The 16,855-nt window shown below is 47.2% G+C and overlaps 1 protein-coding gene across 9 annotated transcripts in view; it reads right to left on the reverse strand.

Moving 5' to 3' along the window:
* The window catches only part of TNIK (TRAF2 and NCK interacting kinase), a 125,135-nt gene that overhangs the window by 52,136 nt on the left and 56,144 nt on the right, over window positions 1-16,855 (reverse strand). For all 9 annotated transcript variants that reach the window (XM_017726871.1, XM_017726874.1, XM_008644462.2 and 6 more), the window contains exons 3-8: window positions 15,791-15,916; window positions 8,674-8,784; window positions 6,276-6,366; window positions 4,807-4,937; window positions 1,444-1,498; window positions 615-693 (exon numbers count right to left, since the gene is read on the reverse strand). In XM_017726871.1, coding sequence (XP_017582360.1) covers window positions 615-693; window positions 1,444-1,498; window positions 4,807-4,937; window positions 6,276-6,366; window positions 8,674-8,784; window positions 15,791-15,916 — 593 coding nt within the window. The remainder of the gene's footprint in view (window positions 1-614; window positions 694-1,443; window positions 1,499-4,806; window positions 4,938-6,275; window positions 6,367-8,673; window positions 8,785-15,790; window positions 15,917-16,855) is intronic.

The raw sequence follows: 16,855 nt of genomic DNA on the forward strand, positions 1-16,855 counted from the left end.
TGTTTTTAAGGACTCCACTTCCATCAACACAGAACATACAGTAACAAAACAACATCTGCTGGGCTTCAGGAATATTTTTCCTGTGGGTTTTTATTGGCATGCCTCACTTTCTTTCTTTTTTTTTTTTTCCCCAAAACAGTGATGCATCCTTTCCTACAAAATTTTAAAATAAAGCCCAAACTAAGTACAAATCTCTGCATTCCTGGGCCTTCAAGATAAACCATCCTTTTTTTTTTTTTTTTTTTTGGCCTGGATACATGTTTCCACTTGAGAACAGAACCTAACTGGAACGAAACGAGAGCCAAGCAAAGTGTCATCAGACTTCAGGCTGCACAAACTGCCCTGGAAAAACCAACTCTGCACTGTGAAATGGCAGGGTGAGCATGCTTCTCTCTCTGCATACCAAGGAAGCCCTCCATCCCACGGTGCATCCTTCAGAACAAATTTCTTCTCCAAAGGAGACCAAACCTCAATTCTGGGGTTGATTCTGGGGATCATCACCAACCCCTAAAACTATATAAATGCCAACACCACGTCCCCAGCATGCCTGGCTGCAGAAACAGGTTGCTCCAGAAATGTTTTTACAGTTCCTAAAGATTGAGAAAGAAACTCACCACTTCTTTGATTTCAACCTCGGGGCCGGGTTGCGGGGGATGAGGAAGAGGGCTCTCATGGGATGCATGTCACACAGAGCTGCAATTTGTAAAAAGAGGCATTAAACATGGCACAGATATCCAGCTGGGAGATCTGAGTTTCCTCTGAGGCTGCCAGACCCTCGTGGCAGGATGACTGCAGCAACAACCCCCTACAGACAATCCCCAGCCCTGGGGCTCAAGTGAGGGCTGATGTCCCCATCCAAGGGCTGTGAGTGTCCCCAGCAGTGCCAGGGTCAATGCAGGAGCTGGCTGGGGACACCTCTGCTCCTGCAGCTCCACGTCCTCAGCACCTGTGAGGTGCTGAGATCAATGGGCCACAGCATGGGACAGCCACATCACATGCCACCACGCTCTGCTTTATTTACTTGCATTTTCCAGCAAGGACGGTGCCAGGATTATGCTGAAAACTGCGGCAGTGTGACCTGTGCAGGTGCACCAGGTGAACCCAGCGTGTCACTACTGGTGTCACACCAGCTCCTAGGTGTTTTACCTGCTTCCAGTCCTCCATCCCTTCTTCATCCGTGTTTTATTTGAGGAAACCATGTCCCAAACATGTATCAGGGTCACATAGGTCTGCCTTTGCTCACTGCCCATCCTGCCCCCTGGGCCATGCTGCCCTGGCAGCTTTGTCTCCGTGGCGGCTGCGAGCTCCACTTCAGCAAGCCCAGGTTGCTTGGGAAAACCTTGGGGTTGTGTTTCTTGCACAGAGCCGAGCTCTGGCTGGTGCTCAGCAAACCCCAGCATGTTACAACCCAGGGATAATTAACAGAGCAATGACTCTACTCACGGGGAGCACCTTCGGCCATCTCGATGGCTGTTATCCCCAGAGACCACAAATCACTCTGTGAAAGAAAGCAGAGGGACATTGCCAGTGGAAGGAGAAATGGACACTTTTATTTACCCTGTTCCCAAACCTTGCTCATCCCTGAGTCTCCTGAAGGATCAGAGCAGAGACAACATACCTATTTGGGAAACTCTTTGATTTCATACCTGTATCACTCTTCCTTCCATCTTCCCCCTTGCCAACAGGGACACCCAAATCCCCAGCTCCAGCCAGACAGCAGCAGTGAGCTGCCCTCCAGTGCCTCCCCCCCCACCCCACCATCACTAACGAGCTGTGGCTGCACCCCCAGCCCTGGTAACGAGTCCCAGGGGATGGACTGGCTCTCCTGGCAGGGCAGGAGGCAGAGGCTGTACGTGCCCAGTGAGAGAAGACGAGCGTAACCCATCTGCTGGACTGCGAACATGACTCAGACCAATGTTGGTGCTTTCATCTAAAGCTGGAAGGGATGGACTCTGCCTTCCACCCTTCCTCTTGTACATCCAGCTCTCCCTTGCCCTGCTGTCTGCCATGTCCCTGCAGTCCCACTTCACCTTTCTCCTCTCCACTTCAAGAGCTGCCCTTTCTAAACCGCCTCAAGCCTCTAAACCTACGATTTAGTGAATAAATCCCAGAAAGGTTGTTTTTCCCAGCACAGAGTCCCAAAACCCCAGCCAGAGCTAGAGAACCACAAGCACCTTTTCACATACACCCCCCCAGGAAAGACAACTTGGATTTTCAATCTCAAGGCACTTTTCCTTGTTTTTAGCTCAAGTTCTCCCTTAACAAATGCTGTCCTTGCTACAGATCTTTGTACCTGCTTAAAAATTCTCTCTCAAATCTTATTTTCAGCCCTTTCACAGCACAGTCTCATCCATTCTTTGTTTCTGGTCAGCTGGGATTTCTGCTGCATACTTAATTATCACAGTCTTTCCACATGATTCAGCACACATGACCCCTTCCCTCCGGGTTGCCACTGAACTCCTTCCAAATTCCTAATGTGTCTTTCCATACTGAGGTGCCCAGTATTATATGCAAGATGCCAAGTGATCTTAAAGCTGGAGGAATACAGAAAGGGATTATCACCTCTCTAAGTCTCCCAGAGAAAGCAGAAAACTCAGCGGGAAGCACACATTTTATAATGATCTGGAATTCGGGATTTTTTTGAGTGGTTTTTATTTTTAAGACTGAAAAGCCTTTCAGTCCATCCAGCAAAGGGATGCTGTGCTAATGTATTTGCATTGCCTTGACTTGGGAAGGGAAGCAGGCTTCTTTCTCCCCGTGCTTTTGATTCTAAGCTTATTGAGAAGATATCTCTAAAGAAAAAAGGAAGACTGGCTGGGGAAAAAACCAACAAATAACCTCAGCAGTGGGGGGTTTCTATTTGTTCTTTTTTAAAGTGGTTTATTTATGTGAGGAGGTATTTACTGCCTCCTTCCATAGATTACACAGGCATCTCTTTCTGGCTAAGAAAACAGTGAGATCAGAGGCTTTTTGTCCAACAGATTAAGCCTGTGAGGATTCCTTTTCTTACCCTATAAATCTCATCTTTTGTATATAGTACCTTAAGCCAGTCAGCTAAACCTGAGAGCATCTGATTTGCATCCTTTTAAAAAGAAATAATTATCATTTACATCCTCCCCACCCTACTTCAAAGTGAGAGCATCAGGTGCGGGGATGTGATCCGGGGTATGGGCTAATGTCCAGTGGCTCCCACATCACCAGGAGCTCTGAAAGCACCCTGCATGGAGCGTGTCAGCAGCAATCAGCCTCCTGTTCCACACCCCCAGCCACGGAAAAATGGCCAGGGCCAACTTCAGAGAGGCGAGCGCCCGGCTCGCTGCGAGCATCTGATCCTCAGGGACAATGGAGGGATTCTGGTCTTGCCGCCTGTGCATCAGTCCACGGCATATTAAGTGCCCCAGTTATTCTGGCAAGAGGAAAATCCTCGGGGATTTCAGAGGGTAGAAAGTAGCCTATGAAGATATCAGTCTTTTTTAAGAGAAAGAATAATAAAAAGCTGTGATTAATGAGAGTGTGGCACAGGCAGCTGTCGGAGAAGTGGTGAGAGCAGCCAGTGCAGGGTGCAGCCCTGTCATGAGGCACTGCCCTCAGCAGAGCTGAGGAAATGCCCATTGTAATTGGTTAATCAAAGAGTAATAGGTAACTGGAGATTAAACTATTTCTACACGTCCCCATCCTTAACTATTTCCGTAACCCAGAGTCTGAACTCGGACTGGAGAGCTGCTGTCTGGAAAACCATCGGTTCAAAAGCTGACTGATGCACTTAAATGGCTGCAATAGCAAAGCATCATTTGGTTACCTTAAAATCATTCATTTCTCAAAAATTTCTCTGAATGATCAGTAATTGCAGCCCAAATTGTACCACGATGGTGGGCTGTGGCTCTGTTACATCGGAGTGTTCTACTTTTAGAAAGCAGCTCACACCAGAGGGTCTCAAAGCCCTTTTTAAACACCACCTTGTGAAGCGACCTCTCAGCATGCACACAAACAGAGGTACAGTGAGCTTCACACATGCCTGAGCTTCCCCCTCAGAGTTCATGTGTCAGTGTCCTGACCTCCTCTCTGGACACACTCAGTGGACCTTAGCAGGCTTGGAGTTAGAAATTCAAGTTCTGGACACTCCAAAAAAACAAGGAATAAAAACCCAAGGGATATTTCTACAGATGTGTGTCCAGAAACTTGTAGTAAGGCAGAAACAGGATAAACTATATTAAGCTCTCCCTGCTTTAAACATCAGACCTCTCTGCAGTTTGAATGGGCAGGTAGGACTCCGAACCTTCCTGTGGATCTGCTGCATGGCACAGGGCTCTGTGCCACATTATAACTCAGCAGCGATGTTGTGCTGCCACCATTCCAAAAATAAACTTCAAACAGGCTGGAGAGACATGTGAAAAGTAGGTCAGCCCCCTAAATGTCTGATTGTGTGGCAGCCTTCACATCTCCCTGCAAATATCAGCCTGCAGGCCAGAGGATGTGATTTTACCCTTTCTAAACCCGACCTGACTCCTCTCCAGAGTAAATAGAGCAAATACAGCTTGTTTGACTGGAGTATTTAAATACACAGCACCAAAAAGCAGGGTAGCAGATAGGAAACCTGAGTCTGACACCTTTCTCCACACGGGGAAAGACTCCTCACAGTAAATTTGGATACGTGAACAGCACAACAAAGCTTCAGGATGGACCTGAATTGGCATCCCAAAATCCCACAGCCAGAAAGCAGGAGGAGCCTGCGCTGCCTGCCAGTGTGTTTTTCAAAGCTGCAAGGATATTCTGGACTCCTGAGTAAGAAGATGCTCATTTAGGTACCTTGAAGTCGTAAGTGGCATCGGGATTTTCATCGCAGGCGATGACCTCGGGGGCCATCCAGTAAGGCGTTCCAATGAAGGTGTTTCTCCTGCCCACCGTCCTGTCCAGCTGGGCGCTGACACCAAAATCCACTGCGGAGCAGGGAGACAACGGGGCACCGTAAGGTCAGAGACAAACCTGAGCAACACTCTGCTGCTGAATGTAAAACATTGTGTTCGTTCAGAACAACGCCACACGGCCAGGAAAGAAAGACGGGGCTGAAGACATCCCTGTTTGATCTCTGCTGGGATCAACAGAGGTCAATCAAGGACAAACCTGATCATCTGATGTCCAGGTTTTGTACAAAACCCTGTGCCTTTTCCTCCTTGCCAGGAGGCAATGAAAAGAAATCACAGCTCCTCATACTAATGAGAAACAGGGTTAGCAACATGAATAAGCAGCAGCCTTTGTTCTACGCTTGCTCATTTGAATTAAAGCCTGCCAAATACTGGTGGAAGCCTCATTTTTCTACCTAAATTCTTGCTGCAAATGGCAGAAATGCAAAAGACTTAAGGAACTAAGGGCCAAGGACAACGGCCCACGGGAAATGTCAAGCAGAGAGCTGCAAAATGAAGCAAAAAATGATGAAATCAAACCAATGAGAGAATACTCTATGGTCCACTAACTGCACTTTGCACAACACAATGGCTGGAGATTTGCCCCAGAGAATTTCCCCTTGGAGGGGAATCTTCACCAGCATAAAGCCAAATGAGCTGGTGGTGCCATCTGTTAAGCCAGGGTTTTATTCTGCTGTAGATGGAGAGAGGAGGCATGGGAAAACCAGGCTTGCACCACACATGACCAGTGTAAGGGATCTTCCAATACCAGCATAAATAAAAATGTGCAAAGACAGCCTTAACATTGATACTGGACAAGCGAGGATGTGAGCACGTCATCTGCACTCATCTGCTGCCTTCCATATGATCACCACACCAATGCCAGGGTGACTAACACAGTGCACGAAATTCAGAGTAGTTCTTGCAAATTAAGCCCCCTCCATCAGGTTAGCTTGGAAAAGGAGTCTGGACCATGTCACACTAAACTGAATGGATTATCCTCCAGGACACTGCTATGCAGCTGTGGGGGAACAGCCTTTGACAACATCTGGTGATGCACACAGGGCAGTTTTCAATCCAGGGCATGAAAAACTGGTGTTGATTGTTTAACCTGTACCTGTGGCAGAGCTGTCTGAACAGAAACACCACTGCAAGTGCACCTCTGCCAAGCAGAACCTGGCCATCAACCCCTGGCACTTTAAGGCACAGCACTCAGTCAACACCCAAGGCCATGTTATCGAAGCCAACATGACAAAACCCACAGAGGAGCTCTTGGTACCCCATCCTCTTTCTTCAGGTCATGTACAAGCCAGTTTTGCTGCTTCCCCCCAGCCAGCCCAGCCGCAGTTTCCAGGAGCTCTAACCCACCCTTACCTAGTTTCACTTCTGCATTTTCCGTCAGCAATACATTCTGTCCCTTGATGTCTCGGTGAATTACTTTGTGCTGGTGTAGATGACTCAATCCCTGGAGAATTCAGAGAAAGGTTAGAGGAACCCAAGTTCAAAGCATGTTATTTTCTGACATTCCTCCTCAACCAATTATGCTCCAGAAATGAAAGGTTCACAGTTGGAGTTAAGCACTGCAGAATGCTTTTGTTTATCACATGCTCCAAACACTGTCCCATGTCCCATGCTGGGAGGACATGCCTGGCAAGGAGCCTGTCAGTTCTAAAGGGATTAAACCCAATCTTTCACATTCCTGCAGGAACCTGCATTAACCCAAATTCTTCCATCGCTCCAGACATGATTTCCCCCATGTGCTCCGTTGCCTCAGGGAGCCATTTCTGTGGCAGAAATAACAGAATGGGTTTGTCTCCTTTCTCTATTTCCATCATCCAGAAACTAAACAAAACAATTCTCTTGTTATATCGGTCCAATAAACTGGATTTCAATACACTGAGAAGCTTGTGTTAAAAAAGCTACCATGCAAATACAAATGTTGTAACTTGCACATATCCCTAACAGAGATATAGCTCAAGTAAAAAGCCTGTCTCAAAGGCTAAAGATAAACTGGCTTTGCTGTTGTGCTGGTTTATTAGCTCATTAATTTCTTTTTGCAACGCACATTTTTACTTCATTCATTTATTATTTCAGTTTCAAAGTAACATCCACCCAGATTGCCATCTTAGGAAAAATATGGATTACTTCAAAAACTAATTTTGCATTAGGTTTACATTTCACATTAAACATTCATATTTGAGGAAGAAAAGGATTTCTGCTATCACTTCTGGTAGTTATTAGTCATTTTATGCTCGTCACCTTGGGAAAACTGTGGAACAGATTATATCTGTATGGGAGTCCTTATTTTAGCCATATTATACTTGGTTACAGGCACCTTTGAGCATCGGAGCAAAGTGAAAATTCCACTGAATTTCAATAAATCCTTTAACAATGTGGGATTGAGCCTCGTGTCAGAATTCCAGCTGTCCACCACTGTCCGAACCACGTGAGCCACATTCTGCCATGTGAAGGTGGGAGCCTTTCCTCACCCCAAACCCCACAGAGGTCACCTGCCCCAACTTGTGGCCAAACTGCAACGGGTGGCACTCGATGGTGGCCCCAGGACATGAGTCAGGCTGGGTTCTGACTCACTGCCAGGACTATTTTAAGGAGCTGGCTCACGGAGCTCATACACATTTTAAAATAAGCCCATGTAACTGTGGCCTCCTGGCACTGAAAGCAGTGTCCATACAACAGCTGATGAGTTACAGTGCCAGCATCTTTTGCACATCATGCTGGTGTGGACAGTGGCATTCAGGGACAATGCAGAAGTGCTGTGCCACCTCTGGACAGCCATAGCAGCCTCAGTGTCAGGCACATCCTTTCAGAAAGATCATTTTTGCCTCATTTTCTTTAATAGAATCATTGAATTGTTTAGGTTGGAAAAGACCTTTAAGACCATCTAGTCCAACCATAACCCTGACAACTGCCAAGGCCAGCACTAAACCACGTCCCTAAGTGGCACATCCACACCTCTTTTAAATCCCTCCAGGGGTGGGGATCCATCCTTCCCTGGACAGCCTGTTTCAATGCTTAACAACCCCTTTGATGAAGAAATTTTTCCTAAACCTCCCCTGGTGCAACTGGAGGCAATTTCCTCTCATCCTATCACTTGGATGGCTCTTGTACAGATTTCCTTCACATGCCAAATATTTCTGTTTCCTCTTGAACAAATCTTCAGTTCCCAGAGCAATAGATGTTAATGCAGGGCAACCATTACAATCCCATCCTCCAGCCTCAGCAGTGCAAAATGCAGGGAAGTCTTTGCTGAATCTGCCATCTCTCAGTACATGAAACTCTGGCATGGCCCATTTTAAGACATTTCAGTCAAACATTTATATCGTGAATATAAAAGCTGCAGCATCCTCATTAAAGTCAGACATGTGGATTTAATAAAACATAGGATGCTTTTTAATCAGGAAGATTCTTCTTTCCACAGACTTTATTAGTCCTCCACCTTTCTGTTAACTAAAAACGTAATTCTAAAGTAAATAAATCTTTGCTCTTTTAACACTAATAGGAGATGATATTTTTGTTGAAGGAAAAAGAGGGTTAAAACTCAGGGAACTAACAGAGCTAAAGGGCATTAAGCAGGACTTATTTATTATGCATCATACAGGCACATGAATCATTCAGGCCTGCCGGCACCACACAGGCTCCAGCCCCTGGCAGCCCAGCATCCACGAAGTCTGCGGAGCCAAAGGCTTCCCATGTCCCCTGAGCACTCAACTGCCACACTCCCAACAACATTCAGCTCCCCCTGGACACGTACCCGCAAAATCTCTCTGCAGATGTAGGCAATCCACTCCTCCTTCAAGGTGTTCCCCTTCGTGTTCTTGATGAGGTCGGTGACGGAGCCCGCGCCGCAGAACTCCATCACCAGCTGCCAAAGGGAACAGGAATGTAATTAACGACATAAATGTCATGCAGTGACACCACCAGCAGCATCCCCCGGGCTGCCTGGCCCCAGGGCAGGACCCCGACGCTGGCATTGCTGCTGTGGGGACCCCACGGTGCTACGCAGAGCCATTGGGACATCATCCTGAACCTATCAGCTTGTAATCCATTTGGGGTTTGCTATAAAATGAAACAGTAAAAGGCTGGAAGGCTTGAAAGGCTTGTGGCCCTCCAGAAGGTTGGGAGCAAGAAACAGGAATCAGTCCAGTGCTGAAAATCAGTGGAGGAGATCAGAATCTCAAACCCTACCCCTACATGCCCTACTTTATACCTGTGATCAATGTTTAGTATCAACAGCAATAAAACAAAACTCTGGCTCTTCCATAAGTTCTTCAACTCTGAAAATACAAAGGCACTGAGGCAGATATTTGAAAGCTTCCTATGATTTAAGAACCAGGTGTACTTTTCAATTTTTATTTTTTATTAACCAGACAACCTTTGGTTCTGATCATGTTTCTGAGCAGGAAACTTCCCTTGAGGGGAAGGTTGCCAAGCAGTGTCAGGCCTCCTGCAAGAGAGCTGCTGTCCTGCTGCTCAGGTTGGTTCCAACATGACTGGCCACCACTGCTTGTACCACTTCCAAAATTTCAGAATATCAAATATAGAAGTGTAATGATCTAACCCAGCCCAAACTTAATCTTGTCATTGAACAACTGTGAAATAAACGTTACAAAAATAGCATGGGATGTGAGTCTGCCTCCCAGGGATTTCACAGATCCCCAGGGCGTGCAGGAGCCATCAGCGTGCTCCAGAAAGCAAGCACAGCCCATGTGTGAAAGAAGCTTCCTCCAAGGCCTGTGCAAGTGCTTCTTCTCAGATGTGAAACCATGTTTTCCAATTAGATCTGCTTCCTACTTAAAGATACTCGCTTGCCAGTGGTTCCTTGCCAGATTCTTCGATGTGCATGCTTCAAGTTTCTTATCACATGAGGCTTACATGGCATTTTAACGTTCTCCAAGCAAGTGACATCACTACCAAAAGCACAGGCCAAGAAGAGAATTAAAACGGCAGAAGGGTTACTCCTGACCAAATTGCACAAATGCAGTGATTTAAGACTATAATAAATTATAATGATTATAAAATCCAGACACAGGATGGCCATAAACCTTCGGGCTAAATAAAATACTTGAGCAGACTATACCTTACTTGGTTTTGACCATGCTCCTATCTTTAGTTTTGATGTTGAGTTTCTCTTCTCTTCCTGAACAGGTGCTGAAAAATTCTGGGAATATCCCTGTTATGTCATGAAAGTGGCTTCAAGAAGTGGAAGAAAGGGCAGAAATGGACGGGTCACCGGCCAAAATCTGCCCCATGCAAAGGTATGGTATATCTGTGTATACTGTCAACAGTAAGGACAGAGAGGGAAAAAAACAATGCAGATACTGCCATAATATCAATTTATCAACACTAAGGGTATGTTTAGCCTGGAAATGAACAGTCTTCCAGGAGAAAAATTAAAATGAACGTAAGTCCTTGCTGATTTTAGGGCAGAGCTTAATATACTCAGAAAAGGCTTCAAATGGCACTTGGAAAGTGCTTTGCCCTCACACACTTGCATCATGACCAATTTTCTTAAGGGATGAAGTCATAATGGAGTAAGACAATAAACTGGAAATGCATTTTGAATTTTTATTAACCATAATTAAAATTATCATCCAGATGGGCTAAAGGTAAGATCATCTTCTGAAATTTAATTTGCAAGGACATTTATTGAGGAAGTATTTTTAAATACAGTTCATTTAGCATTGACTTAGCTCTTCATACCAGAGTGACAGCAAACTTCATAAGCAAGGCAAATTCAGAAGCTGCAGCTGTAAATCTCTGTGTCCTGCTGTCTCATGAATTTTTTGTTTAAAGAGCCTTTGCAGTTTTCAAATCAACCACCACTTTCCTCAGTTTGGGAATGGCAAGACCTCTTCTCCGATCTCTGCTGTGTATTACCTGGAAGAGCTCAAACCCTTCAGAACATCAACCCAAATCCATCCTACAGTGAACTGCTCCAGCTTGTCTAAAGGAACTCCCCAAATCAAATCCTTTATTACACAACACATCCTTCTGTGTTCCTATGCCCCAGCCCAGGAACAATTTGACTTCTTTTAAGTTACAGAAAACAAGCACACAACACCCTCAGGCTAAATGCTACTGGAAATCAATCCTTCTGCTGTGTGTGTAAACAGAACCTGGGTGCAACATGGTCCCATATGCCCAGGCCACCCAAATTTCTCATCCCACCCCACCACCTGGCTCCCATGCAAAAGAGTCCCTCACCATCTGCATCGTGGGACCTGAAGCCAGTGACAGAGCATTACAAGCACAGAGACCTTCCCTTGGTGGATCTGCAGAAAAGCTGATGCCCATTTCAGAAACAGAAATGGCAATCAAATTGGTGTTAAACAGCAAATAAAATATTCAGTAGCAAGATAAGCCCAGGTTTTCATTGCTTGTGTTGGTGCTGGGGTGGGAGCACTGGGGCCAGCACGGCTGCGCTCTCTCCTCTCCAACAGCAGCATCCAACTGCTCACACACGAGTTCCTCCATAAATGACTTGCCTGGCTCTGCCCTGCCTGCACCTCCCTGCACATCGAGGCCAGCCAGGCAATCCACGCCCCTTGGGGAGGCAGCAGGCAGCTGCCACCATGGGTCCTGAGCAGGCTGAAGGCTTCAGGTTAGGGATGGCAGCAGAAGGAGCTGGGCTCATAGTCCTGAAGTGTTTACAGCACTGACATTGCTTTGAAGAGGAGTGAGAGTTAAATAGTGCTGGATCACTCTGCCAGACAGCAGCAGCAATCTGCTCTGGTAACCCTGAGCTCTCGGTCAGGAGCGGAGGAGCAGCCCCGATCCCCTCACGCTCCCCTGGGACTGCAGAGCTTGGAGGGACTGAAGAGAGATACAGCTCAGCTGAAAACAGACCCCTCTCAAATGTTTCATGATCCAATTTCTGTAATGCAAAGAATCAGCAACTGCCCAAAAACATTTTTCAGGGTATATAAGCAGATTAAGAGCAATCCTGCTCAGAGCTGCATAGGTGTAACCCAGTCCTTTGACAGCTCATGCCCAATTTTCAATGGAGCCTTGCTGCCCCCGTTTCTGCTCTCCAGATCCCTGGTGTGACTCTGTTCACATTACCCTAAAGCAATTCACTGGGCCCCCACAGCTCAACAGAGTGAAAAAACACATATGCAACTACACAATCACATCCCTGAGCATTGCACGGCTGCAGTGGTGCCACCCTGACTGAGAGGCTGCTCCCAAATCACCCTCATTCCTTTTCCCCCCACATTGCCCCAGATTATCTGCTGCAGAGGACACCCTGGAGGCCACCCCCACCACGTGGGTATCTGGCAACCTGCCTATTAGCAATTTGTCCCCCTTGGTGACAGATGTGGCCGTGGGCAGGGTTGCCATGGCAGCCCATCCATCAAAGCCAGCGCCGCTGGCCCTGGGGACCGCGCTGGGCTCTGCCCTGCCCTGGGTGGGCTCTGGGTTGCTGCCAGCCATTGCTCAGCCCCCACACTCTGCACAGCCCCTGTGCCTGCTGCCTATGTTGGGAGGGGGCTGCTCTGTCCATGGTTTCAGTGCACAGTGGACAGCAAGGGCAGATGACCAGTGTCCAGCTGAGTGGCACCTCCATGGACCCTGCACATGGGCACAGTGTATGGGAAGCACAGTGTCTGCAGCTTCCAGCAGTCCTCAGGGCAAAGGTCCTTTGGAATGGGTCACCTCCCCCATCCAGTTCACACTTCCTAATGAATGCCTCATCTCCCACCATTTTAAAAAACACTCACCCCAAAATATGTCAAAACAACCCCCCTGGGTTAGGCACACCCTGATGTCCCATAGCTTAGATTTGAGATGAGCAAGGGGAATTTAATGAGTTTAACTTTGAGAAGCAGCAGTTAACTGATTATCTGGGTCCTCATATCTCCTGGAAATCATCCCAGTTTCCCTGTCCCCTTGCACCAGAGCAGGACCCCCTCAGCTCAGCTAGTGAGAGGCACAAACCCTCACAAAGACCCACAGCACCTCAGAACGCAACACATTATCCAACATAAGAATAAACCTACCCCATATTTTTAAATTTCTTTTAAAATGTTCCATAAAGGTTGTCCCTATGACTTTTGCTTCCTTTTTTTTTTTTTTTGCCTAACATAGCAGATTTGTGATACATCTGCTAGAACACCCTCTGCACAGCTCTTTAATTTCTGAAAACAGGGTTGTTTAGTGAGCTTGAGCTCATCTTTCAGGGCAAGTGGCTGCTGTGGAATGGAGCTGCAGCACCAACAATATCTCAGGCCGGACCCCTGCCACGTTTCCGAGAGATCTTAATCTCCACTGAAAGAGTTCCCTATTTTTTATTTCCGTATCAGCCTCCTGAGTGTCGATAAAAAGAATTACTTGGGCATTATCAGAAACCGTTTTATTTCAACAAAGAGCCAATGAAAAATAAACAAGCCTTTATCTGTGAGGCAAGACTGATAGAGTTCACATGAGTCCTAATTCAATCAGATGCTGAAACAGCACCTATTTAACACAGTGGCACCAGCACACCTCTCCTCCAGGGCTGGGGAGCTTTCCTAGGAATAGCTCCACCAGTCCCAACACTGGGCATGGACTCAAAAAAACCCCTCACACCCCTGTGCAAGAAAAGCAGGTTTTGAAAAAATCTTTTTCACTAACCCATGAGAAAGGCCTCAAATTGAGAGGAGAGGTAGCAGTCTGGTAGAGAATTCAGATTATCTAGTCTACCTCTCCTGGGGGCAAGAACAAGCAGCACAGCTGGATGATGACCACCTTCTCCCCCTGACTTGGGGTATATGAAGGTGATACAGCACATACAGCCTCCTCTGCTATACCATGGTGATGGGGATTGATGGAAGAATCCTAGAGTTTCATGAGTTGGAAGGGATCCCATAAGGATCATTGAGTCCAGCTCCTGGTCCTGCACAGGAAAACCTCCAGAATCCCACCCTGTGCCCGAGAGCTTTCTTCAAACACTTCCTGAATTCTGGCAGGCTTGGTGCTGTGACCACTTCCCTGGGGAGCCTGTTCAGTGCCTGACCACCCTCTGAGGGAAGAACCTTTTCCTGATATCCAACCCAACCCTCCCCTGACACAGCTCCACACCATTGCTCTTCATGCCATGCCTCTTAATCCAAGGAGTTCTCTAGTGAGCTTTTCTTTTTGAAAGTTTGGGCTGTTCTTTTACTAACACTTGTGTATGCCAAGAGCCCTTTGCACCGGAGCTGGAGGAAAGAAACCAAACCAAACCAAACCCTCTTGGCCTGGCCAGAGCACACAAACCCCAGACCCAACCAGTGTAAAGCCACTGAGCAGAGGCCAGCACCAGGGAAGGCTCCTCTCATTACTGGGGGACTTGGCACACAGCTGGTGGGGTTTTTTCCCCTCCAGACACTCCTGCAGCACAAGGAGGAACATTGTGGGTTGTTTTAATATTTCAGTTAAAATTAAAAAAAAAAAACCTATAAACCAGTCAAAGCCAAATGGAATTTCTTGGGATGAAAAAGCATTTCTCAGCCTGACAGCTTTCGCCTCACTGAATCCCAGGCCAGCTGCAAAGAACATGTTTTTTACGAGTTCCCACCAAAAAATACCCTGAACACCCAGGCTAGGAACGCTCCTGGAGTCCAAGCCCCCAAACCCTTCCCAATAATTCAGTGTACCAGAAAGTCTTGGGGAACAAAAAAGCACAGAAGTCCATTAATTCCAGTTTTCTCCTGGGGGGAATGTCCTCTGAATCCCTCCACTTCCCACTGGATGCTCTGGCATGTGGTTGCAAGGGCAAACAACTGAAGTCACTAAATGTTTTGCTAAAATAAAGCCTATGTAGTACAGAAACTACAGGGAAAAGGGTGCTGCTGCTCTTCAGCACCTCCATGGTCTCCCAGGTGAACCATGGATATTTGTTACTCCTGAAAATTTATGCTGTAGCAACCTTGCTCGGGCACAGAAAAGCTTTGGAAACCACACATGGCTAAGGCAGAACTGACTGGATTTACAGGACTGTGAGGAAATAAAGACTTTTTTGACCACAGGACAACACCCAGGTCATTGTACTGATGATAATTCCAACGTAGCCTTCTCTTCAATGGAGCTCTAAGGAAAGCAGGGTCCTACGCTGCTGCTCTGATGGCCACGGGCACTGCAGGCTGCTGCTCCAGAGACTCCAACCAGCACAGCCAAGCTCAGAACACAGCACAACTTTAATTAAATTTACAGCAACGGCCAGAGCCCTGATCTGTGGTGTCACTGCCCTGCCCGGCCCCTGAGCACCAGCTGCTGCCAAAGGGAGTGGGCTCTGATGCTCTGTCTCTCCCCAAGGATAGAGCGGATTTAAACTCCATCCTCCCTGCTCTGGGAATGCTGAATTAATACCCGAGAAGGCCCTGACAAGGGAAGCAGCGGGAGGAGGCAGCTGAGGATTTACGGAGACACAAAGCAGCTTGGTGCCCTTCAGCAACGTCAGGCGTCTCCACCGAAGTGGCTGACCAGCCACAGACTTCCCTGACCTCTCCTCACTGTTCCCCTCCTCTTTATCTGCCTGCACAGGCTCCATGAAACACGAAGCACAGGGGGCAGCACCAACAGCTGCCAGGAACCACACAGCATCCCCCCTCAGCTTCCATCTTCCCAGCAAAGCTCCCGGCTCCCTCCAACTGCCAGAGGATGGAATGATTTTCATCTGAATATTGTAACAAAGAATAAAAATGGGTTTACAATCAGCCTGCGAAGATTTTATGGCAAAATGGAGAAATGTTTTGCAGTGCAGCAAAAGCCTGCTCAAAGGCGTAACTTTGAAAAAGATGGATGCAAAATAAGGGGTTTTGTGTAAGTTGGGTGCTGGTAAGAGGACAATTCAGAGTAAATAATCTGTGTCAAATCCCAGTTATTTTAAAGAGAAGAAAGCAACTTACCCAGAGCTGATCATCCATTCCTGGTGGGTTCTTTTTAATAAAAGCACCATAATACGTAGCAATATTTCGGTGGTGAGAATACTTCTTCAGCATGTTAATTTCTTGTTTGATCTCTTCCTCTTCATCCTGGGATGAGGTGTAAAGAAAAGAAAAACAAACCCAAAGGCATTAGGAGATGGCACTTCACAGGGTCCGAGTTGTCTTTGTATGTGGGTGAACCTCCAAGCACCCCATTCCTGACCAAACTCTCACAGCTTTTTTGCACCATTTTTTACAGCCACTTTGCAGCAGATCCTGGGAGCCTGAGAGCTGGACTGGAGTCTAATGTTGCTGTGAAGCTCAACCATACCTGCATTACCCCAGTGATGCATCACACACCCTCACAGACACACCAGAGGTCCAAGGTGTTCTTTTAGAAACCACTGCATGGCAGAAGTGCTCCGGTGCTCCCAGCCCTCTGGCACATCACTCCTGCCCACCATGGAAGGAGCACAAGACCTCTGGAGAAATCAGGAGTTGCTGGTGGTGGGGTGGCACCACATTGGGAGCAGGCAGGTGCTGCCTGTCCACAAACTCCATCAGACTAACTCAGTCCTGGTGACAAGTACCATTCCCATGGGCTGTCCCAGCCCCTCTCTGTCCCATCTGCAAAGTGGCATTAGCTGAAGCAGCTGAGGCAGAGGAGCCACACCAATTCCTGTTTTGATATCCCACCTCTTTGTTTTCAGACCCATCAGACGTGCCCTGGTTTTATTTTAAGCTGACCGAATTCCAGCCCGCTGTATTTCCACAGGCAGCACTTAGCACCTTGATGTCAGTGAGCTTTATTATAAAGGACCAAGAAGGGCTGTTTGCTCTTTATCCTCCTTTATTCCCCTCGTGTCCCTCACCTGCCTCTCTTGACCTCAGTTTTTCAGATGGGCAAAGGACAAGACACCCACAGAGCAGCACAGCTGCAGGAGCAGCTCTTCTCGAGGAGCAGTGCCCCCTGACCAGGTGTCACACAACATGGACAGAAACACGTCTTTCTTCCCAAAATACCATGGGAAGTGATTTAGTGACTAC

Source organism: Corvus brachyrhynchos, unplaced genomic scaffold (genome assembly GCF_000691975.1).
Source record: "Corvus brachyrhynchos isolate BGI_N302 unplaced genomic scaffold, ASM69197v1 scaffold162, whole genome shotgun sequence".
NCBI lineage: Eukaryota > Metazoa > Chordata > Aves > Passeriformes > Corvidae > Corvus > Corvus brachyrhynchos.